General features: G+C 34.9%; 1 protein-coding gene across 2 annotated transcripts in view; it reads right to left on the bottom strand.

Annotated features, from left to right (window-relative positions):
• CNTNAP2 (contactin associated protein 2) overlaps window positions 1-13,148 on the bottom strand; it is a 2,096,032-nt gene that overhangs the window by 1,405,249 nt on the left and 677,635 nt on the right. For both annotated transcript variants that reach the window (XM_061198858.1, XM_061198859.1), the window contains exon 3: window positions 10,376-10,569. In XM_061198858.1, the coding sequence (XP_061054841.1) occupies window positions 10,376-10,569 (194 nt within the window). The remainder of the gene's footprint in view (window positions 1-10,375; window positions 10,570-13,148) is intronic.

Raw genomic sequence — 13,148 nt, 5'->3', positions numbered from 1 at the left:
CATGTAGTACAGGTATCCTCACGGTCACCAGGGGCACAAACATACTTAAAGTCACCCAAGATGACCGGGCTTTTGTTTACAGTTATCGGAGTGATTTTTACTGTCATTATAACTAGATTATATTCTTCTTGAGGACAGATCTATCAACTACTTACTTGAGATCTTTAAACCACTTTTAATATTGTGTTCTATGATTGATGATGATGTTAATAATAATAATACTGATAAATAATTAGGAGGAGGTGAAATGAGAGGAAGATAAGAAGATAAGCCTACATTTATGGTGCATTGTTGTAAGCAATTTAATCTATCCAATTCTCACAAAACCCCATAAGGTAGATACTATTATACCCCTTTTACAACTAAAGCGACTAAGGCCCATAAAGGGTTGATTAATATGGTTAAATGTTCACTGTTACAAAGTGTTAGAAAGGGTTCTGTTATTTCAAGTCCAGCTCCAGAGCCCACACTCTCTTGTTCTATATTGTATATGCCATCAGATTGTTTTCATTTAGCCAAAATAAGCAAGTGGTCATTATAGTAATGGTACTTCTTGCTAAACCAAAGAAAGGTATTTGGCTCCATATTGAGTATTGGGGTCAGTATACCTGGATTTGTGGCTCAGATGTAAGTAACATCACCTCTTTCAGCTTCAGCCCATTTATCTTCAGAATGAAATACTTCAATTTAATTCTACACTCTTAAACATCTATTTTGTGCTTGGCAGTGAACTCAGTACTAAGAATATTAGTGAGATGTGCCCTAGAGGACTGCATAAACTCAAACATTCTTCCAAAGGTGGAGAGTTCACAGTATATAACTTAAACATTACTGATTTAAAGGATATGATTTCAGAATTCTAAAGAAACATCAGCTTTTTATCAATTTGTATATTATCTGAAAATCGGGAAAGAGACATGATTATGTACAGAGTCTCACTACCCATTCCTACCTATTTCAGTAGAAGATTCATCTGCTAGCAATGACTTCCTGTAACAGAGAAGGACAAACCTGACTCCATATTGGATCTATTCCTTTAGCGCTAATCTTTGTGCTCTGTTGCCTGTGCTTAGTCATGCTGGCTCTGCACCTTTGTAATAGAATGTTGCCTACAGCCTGAAATACATAGGACAGTCCATTGTCAAGGCTCTGCCTCCAAGGCTTGACCTTTAAAGATATAACACTTTTCACTCATATAGAGATAAAAAGTTGCAAAACAGAGAATAACATTTGTCTTGTTGGAGGTTTATAGGAACATTGCACCCTGGCCTAGTGGACAGCTGCAAGAACAAAGGATTCAGGGACCAAGAAGTCTGCAACAACCAGCCACGCCCCCTCTGCTTTTAGCATAAAAGAAGCCTGAATTCTAACTCCCGCACAATGGCTCTTTGGGAGACTAGTCTAGCCCCTCATCTTCTCCCTCTGCTGACTTTCCAAATAAAGTTGCTATTCCTTGCCCCAATACCTCATCTGTCTCTCGATTCCCTGGCCTGTCGTGTGGCGAGCAGTGTGCGTTTGGACTTAGGAACATTCCCACTTTCCTCTGCATCCCCAATTTCTTGCCTACGTAACTAAGGACACTCAGTTCCTCAAGAAGCCTCGACTGACCATGACCCTCGAGCACTCTGAATGAAGCATTTTTTTGTGTGTTCAACCTATGCATCCTCTATCGATTAGGACACATATAGTCATACAATATAATTATAAATTTAAGTATTTAGCATTACCACTAGATTTTTTTGCCCCTAGAAGGCAGTAATTGTGTTTATCTCCAACCTTCAGTAAATTGTAGGCCCTCAGTAAATGCCTATCAAAGCTGATTCTCTTTTCATGATCTATCTGCAATTTGCACTGCAAATTTTAATTCTTCCAAATCTGCCTTCTGGTTTGGAAACACAGGAGCCAATTTTAAGTCCTTTTTCTCACGAGAGTTCTTCAAATATTGAAAACAACACACTCTAACGTGTATACACATCACTTGTGAATATATATTTTTAAAGTTGAAGCATAGTCGGTTTACAATACTGTGCTAGTTTCAGGTGTATAGCAAAGTGATTTGGTTTTTCATATATATGTGTACATGTATATATACACATACATATACATGCAATTCTTTCATTCTTTTCCATCATTAGTTATTGTAAGATATTGAATATAGTTTTTGTGCTAGACAGTAAATCCTTGTTGATTATATGTTTTATGTATGGTAGTGTGTATATGTTAATCCCATGTTCTTAACGTGAATGCTTTTAAGCTGTAGATTCTGATTTGAAAGGTCTGTGGCGGGTCCCTGAGATTCTGCATTTCTAACAAGCTCCCAGGTGATGTTCCTGCTGCTGCTGTAGAGACATCTTTGAGCATCTGGCTTCCGGGAGGCCTGACACTCTATCTGCAGGTTCTCTACCTCCATGGCTAACCAGCAGAATCTGTTTCAGCTAACACTTAGAAGTCTGTTTTGGAGTCTGCTTATCTTATTCTTTTCAACTAGCCTAAGAAGATAGGAAGGAGGACTGTAGTCAAAAATAGGTTATTTTCCTTGATTTCCAAAGTTAATAAAAGTGAATTCATTAAACTAATTTAAGGGAAGCATCATGGTCGTATTTTCACTGAAGTTTAATAAAAAACATATGTGAAAGACCTGTCCAGATGCAATTTGTACTGTGATGCATAGGACTCCATGTGACAATTAATAAGATCACAATTCAAATGACATAAATTAAATTTGCATTCTCAATTATACTTGAAAATGAGTTATTAGTCATTTCAGGCTGAGATACACAGATGTAATATAATGCACTTCCCAATGCATTAATAGAGAAAAGCTATTGTAAAGTGAAAGTAACAGGCTCTTTTGAATTTTCAAGAATAAATCCAATATAAAATACTATGGTAATATATCTGGAAGTCACAAATTTATAAAGTCGAATAACAATTAAGTGGTTAATATGAGTAAGTCATTGTTCTAAACTCTTCATGTGAATTATCAATTTATACCAATAGCCTGTATTGAGATGAGTACTATTGAGGTAGGTGAAGTAGGTACTGGTATTAGTTATTATTATTATTTTATAGATGAGGAAATTTAGGCATAGAATGGTTAAGGAAACTGCCCAAAGTTACACAGATCTATGTAGCCTAGTTATGACGACTGGCCTGAGTGGTCTGATTCCAGAATGTACCATTGGGCTGTTATCTTCACTGCCTCTCAGGGGCTGCAGCCACACAAGCAGCATGGTTTACTGTGCTCTAAATCCCCCCTATAGGCCTCCTAGTGTTCCTCTAAATTCCACGAAGTTATCACTTGAGCAGAGTAGAGACATGCACTTTAAATGAGGGAACTGATATTTATTTATTTAAAATATTTATTTTCAAATATTTATTCAATATATTTGTAAGTACCTATCTATCAATATGTTATATAAATTTGCATTCGCTTGGAGTCATTTAGCTTCACGTCACCGAAATCCAACCTTGATCTGATAAGAAAAATATTAGCATCTCCATTATTTGAGTCCAGAGTAAAATAAAACACCTGAGAATATCCTTATGCTTAATGAGAACACTCCCCCTTTCAGAGAGCTCTCCCAGCAATCAAATATACTTAAAAAAATTACAACAATGATTACATATATCCTCTTTTATCTCATAGATGGAAAACACACTAGACAAAATGAAGGATTATATACTGTTATTCCATTGTCTGTAAGAAATCTTATAAGATTATATCATTTTCCTTTTCCTAACTATGTATGCCAACAATATATTCACTATTATTAATAACATTTTTATCTTCCAAATTTTTGGAAAAAAACTAAACACATAACCATGTTGGTTAGAATGGTTCTATATACGTGTATACGTGTAGAATAGTGAGTGACTCACAAATTGACACAAGACAAAAACTCATGACCTCTTAAAATGAGAATCTCACAATACAAATGTGTATTTAGAAAGGTGATCAAAATTCACTAGTAGAAGCATTACAGTATATGCAAAAGGATCTGGACTATCCACTCAACTTATTAAAATTCATGAGACTTTAAAAACACTACCTATCCTAAGAGAGGTGTAAATAGAAAAATCTATTTCACAGAAATAAGAAGCCTATTGTAAGTTCACCTTGGAAATTATTTTCTTCCATACAATTCCTAAAGATTTTTTACCCTATTTATATCAAGGGTCATTTCAGAAAGGGTTTAATGCAGATTACTCTGATATGTTTTATTTCTCAATAAACTGTCTATAAAATTATTCTGAATATGCCTGCCTGGTCCATTTCCCCAAGTGTCTGTTTACAGCAACAATGCATGTGTGTACCTAAACAAGCAAGGGAAATTCCTATCTATTGGTGAAAAAATTCCTTTATTGTCCTAAGTGAAGAAGAGGCTGTTATTATCTGATGGAAGATACATAAGCAAGTGACAGGGATAGTTGTCTTCCTCAGTGTCATATGCAGGAAAAATTCTAGATTTTTTGGAAAGAATTTAAGTATACTATTGAACTGTGAAACAGTTATGTTTTACATCTATAACTGGAACAGATTTTTTAAGTGATTTGAAAAATTAGTGCAACCACTACAACAAATGGTTGAAAAGATAGGACAGAATAATCCATTCATTTTTAAACACTGCTCCTTTACATGGCCCACTGGACACATGGCCATCATTATGGTAACAATTTGTTTCAAGCACTGCAATGCACTTGGCATAGAGCGAGGTCTACCAGCCATGCCTCACAAGCCTAGCCTGCACTGCACCAGCAATGGCCGCTCCATTTGTGAATCAGAAAATATGCCAGAGATTTGTCCACATTCCACTTCCTACTTTGTCATGTTTCCTTCATCTACAATATTTTCAGATATTGTAAATCATGAATAAGGGTAAACAGAGGTCAACTGGACCTGGAAAGGACAGAGGGAGACTAACAAATCTGGAAATTATAACAGACTCTAGTCACTGAATACAAATACTACACTAGTTTTATAAAATGCTTCTAAGATTAGCAATTGATGACACACATTTCTAAATCCTTATTGTTTGCAAAATTTCTCACATAATCTCACTTAAATCTCCCAAAAGGCATCATTCCCATTTCTCAATTTAGGAATTTGAGGCACAAGGGACTTCTGTGATTTTATAAACCAAATAAATGAACCCAGATACTTGAATTCAGACCTTTTGAATCCATATCTTGGCTTTCTCTTTCCAAGTACCCAGTGGTAGCCTAACCTAGAAGGATGTTTTGGGAATGTTTATTATGCAAATATTGGTTGATGGGCTCTTTAGTTAAAAAAAAGTAGAGAATACACGTTCCAGCTATTGACTTGATATTCATAAAATCAAAGAACTTACTGAATTAATCTGTTAACTACTACTTGCTTTCCAGATTTTTTAAATGTTTCAAATTTGTTAGAAACAATTAAGTTTTATGTGTGTATATATATATATGTGTGTGTGTGTGTGTATTTGGGGAGAGCATGTAAGCAACAAAGAGATCTGAGTTTTTTTTAACGATCTAGGAAATTAATACTCTACTTAATATTGCTTAGAGAATACAAAATTATATATTTCTATATTCTTGATAAGGATCTAACTATGTAATTTAAATATAATAAAACATTCCTGTTCTGTGGGACTTTCCTTTCAATATATTCAGTGATTACTGATCCCACTCTGACACTATTAATGAAAGGGATTAAAACAGTTTTAAAAAATAATTAGGAATATATAAGCATATTCTCACTATTTAAAGACAATTTTAAAAAGAGAAAGAAAAACTGTGTTTACATTGCAGGTAAATTTGTAGTATGTTACTATCCTGAAAAACAATAATAGTATGTAAGGAAGGCATTCACTATTAATACTCCAATTTCCTATTTTGGCTCCAAATATGTACATTCAAAGCCAGTAATTGAATTACCTAAGCAAAACTAAATGCAGCCACTTAGAAAAACCTGCTGGAATTCTTATTGAATTAATGTTCAATGGACTTTTGATAAGAAATGCTTATATAAGAATACTTCCTTTCTCCCTAACAGATTATACATAGGAAATCTGAAAATACCTTGAAAAGTATGCAAATTAGAGTTTGTGGAATATGTAAATGCAAATTAATTTTTGGCAATTTTACCAACCTGCACATATTTTCCTTTTATATTGGAAAGGAAATTCTAAATAGAAGGAAATGGCATTGAGGATAAAGTGTAAAGGAGTCTATTATGCTTAGTATTACCAAAGAGGAATAAGAAGCTTGACTAGTTTTGCACATTTAGCAACTCACATATTGGAGTATTAAATATTCAGCTAAAGTATTCTTCAGAGGTCTTTTCAAGAACCATTCTCATCCACAGTGAGGCTCATGACTTTAAAATCTTGTGAGACTGTCATAATTTCTTATGTACATGACCTATTCCTCACTTATTTTAACATATCATCCAATGGTCATAAAAGAATTCAGAATCTCCATATGGACATTTAATAAAAATATTATAATAAAATTGGTCATGGTTGTCCATTTCTACAATCATAGAAAGAATAACCATTGACATTTGTTAAAAACAGTATTTAAGTGATTGAACTTACATTAGTTTGCATTCTTCTCTGGTAATCAATCATTTTAGGAAAAAATAGGAAAAGCAACCTTAAAACTTCATCAACTTTGAAATCTTTTGACTCTCTGAAACTTTACATTGTATAAGGTGTTATCCATCAAAAAGCTATCCAATCTTATCTATGTGAGAAATCTTTTTTTTTAACTAGCCTTCATTTTATTTTATTTTATTTTATTTTATTTTATTTTATTTTTTCTAACATCTTTATTGGAGTATAATTGCTTTACAATGGTGTGTTAGTTTCTGCTGTATAACAAAGTGAATCAGCTATACGTATACATATATCCCCATATCCCCTCCCTCTTGCGACTCCCTCCCACCCTCCCTATCCCACTCCTCTAGGTGGTCACAAAGCACCCAGCTGATCTCCCTGTGCTATGCGGCTGCTTCCCACTAGCTATCTATTTTACATTTGGTGGTGTATATATGTCCATGCCACTCTCTCACTCTTTTAAGAGCAATATATATTACATTAAACAGTTGGAGTAAAAGAAAGTCTGATATTTGATTACCATTTTTAATAAACTTAAGCCCAGTACATTTTTGGTTGAGATTTGTAAGTGCTAAATTTTAATCACTTAGTGCATGTTAAGACATAAGTTCAAAAGTACTGAAGAACTTTTAGGAAACAACACATTTTATCTCTTTTAGAATACATCAAAGTGCTGGACTATTTTTCAGATTAGCGAGGGTTAAAATATTTCTATCATAGATCATTAAAGTAATGTAAATTATGTTGCAGGCTCATTGGCACTTAAGTATATTTTACAGTGCTTAGTTTGTGTCTCAAATTTGTTTTGATTTTTAAAATTTTATAATTAGCTCACTATATTTTCATCTAGAAATAATCATTCATTGCTCACCACGTACTCATTTTTAATGAGAAATACATGATTTTAAAGGAAGCAACAAAATGAACACCAGAAAAGCAAAGAACAATAGCAATACACCCCTTATCACCATCAGAATGGGCTGAGAGTCCAGTATGTAGATGTAGCCTACCTTCACAATTTGTGATATTTTCGCTGAATGACCTTGTCTCCCTGACTCAACCACTGGCATTTTATGTAAACCAGAAGAGTCCAAGTCACCCTCCTTAGTTCTTTGAACTTACGTCTCTGTATTTAGTCAGAATGGGACCCTCCCTTACTTCTAAGTGTCTGATAAGTAAAGCTCTAGTATCACTGCATTTTAGCAGTGATCTTTAGAGCAGCCATCTTTATAAACTACCTTAGTGCATTATGATAGGAGAGGATTTGACATTCTCTCAACTGTGGGATGAAAACTTTACAGAAACAGAAATCTGAAATATAGTTTGGAGTCTGGCTGCAGCCACTCAAGTAATTGCATTTTCGGTTAGCACCCCCAGAGAGTTAGAAAATAATGAATGCTCTACTGGAAGAGTTTGTGATCTGAGCCTCACGCATCTACACCCAGTTAGTTGTTTGGTCTGTTGTTTGGTTAGTCATTTGGTCAGTCTCTCTCTCTCTGCCCAACTTTAAGGAAGGTCCTTTCTAATTTTCTCTTCTACCATTGTTTTTCACAGTTGATCTCCTCTATCCCCACCTTAGCTACAGGCTGAAAACCAATCTAAAATAGGGTTCTCAATGTTGACTGCACATTAGAATGACGTGGGGAGCTTTAAAATCTCAACGCCTAGACCATCTAATTCCAAATCTCTGGAGGTAGGGCCCAAACATCCATGTCTTAAAGCTTTCTAGGTTCCATTGTGTATCCAGGGTTGAAAACCACTTTTCTATAAATTATGCCTGAGACTTTAAATTATCTTAATTGTGAGATGAAGACTTTCCATAAAGAGAAATTTTCTCCTCTACTTACTTCCTACAATTTACACATCCCAATATACAAATGTTCTTGCCATACAGTCATGGCTTAATAGAAGTTACTTCTAAAGGACTACTCTGTCATATGTACTTTTTATTATCAGGATATTATAAACTTATCTCACATGACAGCTATGATCACTGGATACTGCTGTGGAAATGACCACCTACCCAAGCTTGGAGCACTAAACTCTGCATACTCACAAAAATTGCTTGAGGATTTTTAAGATATAAATTCTCTAGGAGTGGGCCCTGATCAGGTTGAAAATCCCCAGCAGTCTGTCTAATACATAAATTAAAAAGAATTTCCTCCCATTTCTCCTTCTCCTTTTTGTTTAGTATTGATGGTTTTACTTGATTTTGGTTATGGCTGCCTTTTAAAATAATTAAACTAAAATAGATCCCTCAACATTCAGTATTTTATAATAATTTATTTATATGGTGTGAATATTTGATTGAGTATACACAACTTTCCAATTTAATTTAAATAATTTTAAGAGTAAATGGATTAAACTTTATATTTTTCTCTCCTAATAAAAGGATAAAGTGTCTATAGATCTGTAATAGGGGTTTAAACTACTACTGTAATATGAGAATGTTCTTTTCTTACCACAAATCACTGCTCCTACTCCTCTAAATTATTTCTTCATAATTTCAATAGTTTACTCAAATTGAAGATCTCTGTTTCGAAAAATATCAGTGTCATTAATATAAATTCTACTTACATGATTCTGATTTAATTGGTCTGGGTGTGCCTGGCATCCATATACTTTAAATTCTTCTCAGGTGACTCAAATGGATAGCCCAGATTGAGAGCTGCTGCCCTAAACCTTGAATAGAAACTGCAGCCTAAGGAAACTTTCTTCAATCAACAAGAATGAATGAATGAATGAATAGCTTCTCAGTGGTTTTAATAGATAAATACTGGCAAATGCACACACCTCAGAGTGAAGACTAGTAATATTTTAAAACGTTTAACACTGGGGAGGGGATGCTAATCGTGGTGCCTGATGTGTTCCAGAGCTATGGCTGGTCTTTCATTTGCTTTTTCTTTAAAAGAAAACTATTTTTCTACCTTATTTTTCTCTTCATAGGTAGCTAAGAAGTGGTGCTTCATCCAAACAGGCCCTCATTGAAACAAAATAGAAAACCGGACTGGGGCTGGCTTCCAGCAGGAAGTGAACCGTTTCAGAGTCCTGTGTCCATCAGCTCCTCTAAGCCCTGTTGGCAATAGACCTTCTTACCTATCATCCTTTAAAGATTTAATTAAATATCTTCAACAGAAACAGTCTGAGGCAAATAAGTGTGAGCAGATATAAGAAATGGAAACCTAAGTTAGGAGAATTTTTTTTTTTTCATTCTATTTGCTTAATTCACAGTTCAGAATTTGCATACAATGTGTACCACTGCAGATCTGTTCTACAGACAAAAATATAGTTGAAATATTGTGCTTAAAGAATTCCAGTGTTCTATCATCATTACATTATTTACCAGATACTTTTCTTTTTTTGTTCAGGTTTCAACACAGTTTTATTGGGTGGTTTTGTTTTCTGTGAAATACACCAGAGGTTGGGGGAGGGGACACATTGACTTTACAATATAAGGGTTTTCCACCACTAAGGAAAGGCACGGGGTGGGGCAGTGTAGGGCATACTGGGGATTGGATTCGTTTTCTCACCTTCTTGTGCTTTGCTCACATTTCTTTTCTCTCTCAGCAAGTACCAGAGGACACAAACACAAAGAAACAAAAATAGCAAGATGAACCTCCAACCAGGCTACTCCCAAGCCTTTCCCCAGGCTGCACCAGGGCTGGGAGGAGCCGGGTAGCTGCTCCCCAGCCCTAGGACACACAGGAGTCTGCTACCATTTTCAAATATCTGCAACTCAATTGTATGTCTTTGCGTTTCTGACAATGACTCACCCAGATATTTCCATCTTGATGGTAGGGTTTCCAATTTCTCCCTGTGTCGCTGTAGAGCATGCGGTATTGGGTCACCCAGTCTGAGCTGCTGTATCTCCCTTGGGTTGCTATGGCACTGATCTGCTTTCGATTGCCAAAGTCAACCTGAAGCCATTGATAATGGTCACTGTCTGATGGAGACCATCCCCCAGCACCTGAATAAGGTAGAGACAAGAGGGGGAAATAGGTATTTAATGTTGAACTTCTACAATTGACAATGGATCATTCTGCATCTTTTAATTGCCTTGGTAGTACCATATTTGACAGATACATTATGAAGTGTCCTTTATAGATGCCACTGGGACTTTCAACTAATATTCTTAAAGCTGGGTAACATTGATACTCTAACCTCCTTATGGTGTAATTATGTGCTCATTTTCTCCTGAGCAAATTTCTTCATAATTCCTCAATTAGGTCTTATTAGTACATGTCAAAGTCTAATTGGCTGAGGGTTGATCAATTTACCATGAATTCTTCAACTAAAAGTCACTAGGAAAAGATATGTAACAATCTATTATTTCCTCGTGTAAGGGTTTATCTTTTAGTAGACCATAAATGAAACAAAAAGCAATTATACACAACTCTACAATATATTTTACTTTAGAAAGTTCAGAGTTCAAAGAATGCTAGTAGTTCTCAAGATGAGGCCTAATATTGCATTAAGCCCTTGGACTCCTGAGAACTAAGATATATAGTAAATCAGGCAATACATTTACTAACACTTAAGAGGTAGACAACCGATGACTCTAGATAAACACATTTCTAGGAAAATAATTTGAGTCACTAAATGAAGTGAAACTTCTTTTGGTAAAATAAAATAAGTGACTGGCAAATAGTAAGAATGCAAAAAACATTTATTAGAAAAATAACACTAACAGAGAACAAAAAGAGTCCTAATTTATAGCACTATGTAAAATAACTATGGTTGTACATAAATACATTACAGAAAATATGGCATAATGCTTAGTGCTAAGAGGTGATATAATTTTTTGAGTAAGTTTGGTTACTAATGGGAGTAAATAATAGAAAAATATTTAACAAATTATCCAATATACAGTATATCAAAACATGTGCATCACTTTTCAAATAAGGAATTTAAATGCTGACAATAAAATAATTTATTTTATGAGAGTATGCTAATAAAGATCATTTTGTAAATCATCACTGATATATCATTCATTTCATGATGTTTATATGGCTTATTTCTGCTTTCAGCCATGACAGAATAGCTCTCCCACCACAAAAAATTACAAAACTGACAAAATGTATACAATTACCCTTTTAAGAGATTGGACAACAGAGAGTATTGGACCCTGATCCATGAGAGAAGATAAACAAATGAGGTGAGCCCTGCCAGCTTCCTGTCTTTCTGCCTGGTTCACTTTCCAGATCATGGCACATGGAAGACTATTCCAAACAGGCACAGCAGCATCACTGAGATGGAGACAGAGCAGGATCAAAGCTCTTGAGGAACCTGGAATTTATAGGACAGAGTACCAGGGAGGGGGCAGCTGTGCAGAGAAGGGGCTCTGGAAATGTACATAGGGTCGCCAATGAGTCTCTGCAGTTCAGACTCTGAATGAAAACTAAGTTGTGTATTTGCAGACCAAGACTCCACTAGACCAGGTAAGGGGAGATCTGAAATGAACAGCAGTCAGAGGCTGCACAGGGCTGGAAGTAGTCTGATTTCAGACTGGACAAGATTGAGAGAACTTGAACAAACCTAGGCATTCAGTAGAGATCTCAGAAAGGGAGTAGAATAATTTAATCCTAAATAAGGATTCTAATTCTAATCCTACTGTGGACACATCTGAACAAAGGTTGGTAACAAGCCTGAAAAAAGATCAATCTGACTCACAAATAAATTAACTCCTCAGTTGAATGAAACTCAACACTCCATTAAGGAAGACCATGAGAGTTTACTTTTCATGAAACTTTCATGAAAACATGAAAGAAACAACAAAATAGAATACATAATGTCCAGTACAAAATTTTTTAAAATATTAGATATTTGGGGAAGCAGTAAAATGTGACTCATAACCAGAGAAAAGTCGGTCAATAGAAATAGACAGAAAGATGACAGAGATGATGAAATGAACAGATCAGGACCTTAAAACAGAGATTATAAATTTGTTCCATATTTGAACAAGAACATATAGATACTGATGAAACAAATATGAAACCTTAATGGAGAAAAGAAACAACAAAAGAGAGCAAAATGGAAATTTTTGAACTAAAAATTATACCTGAAAATAAAACATTTACTGGATGGGCTTAACAGCAAATTAGAAACTGAGAAGAAAACATTAGTATACTTAAATACAGGTCCGTACAAACCCTTCAAACCAAAGCTCAGACGGGGTAAAAAGGCTTAAAAATGAACAACACTTCAGTAACCTGTAGGATAACATTAAATATCTTAACAATCATGCAAATGGAGTAAGAAAAGCAGAAAGGGTAGAGACTGAGGCAGAAAAAGATACATCTCAAGAAATAATAGTTGAAAAATATGAACTCAAATATCTGAGAAATTCATTGAACGCCAAGCAGGGTAAATACAAAGAAAAACATACCAAGGCACATCATAAAGAACTGATAAAAAAAAATGCCAAAAAGAAAATCTTAAAACTGTTCAGAGGGCAATAACATCTCAACAACAGCGATGCAAGCCAGTGAACAAGGGAACAACATTTCTGAAATGATGAGAAGAAAAAGAAAGTGTCAATGTAAAATT

This window comes from Eubalaena glacialis, chromosome 8 (genome assembly GCF_028564815.1).
Source record: "Eubalaena glacialis isolate mEubGla1 chromosome 8, mEubGla1.1.hap2.+ XY, whole genome shotgun sequence".
Classification (NCBI taxonomy): Eukaryota; Metazoa; Chordata; class Mammalia; order Artiodactyla; family Balaenidae; genus Eubalaena; species Eubalaena glacialis.
The sequence above is the reverse complement of the archived record's forward strand: the minus strand, read 5'-3'. Positions and strand labels throughout refer to the sequence as shown.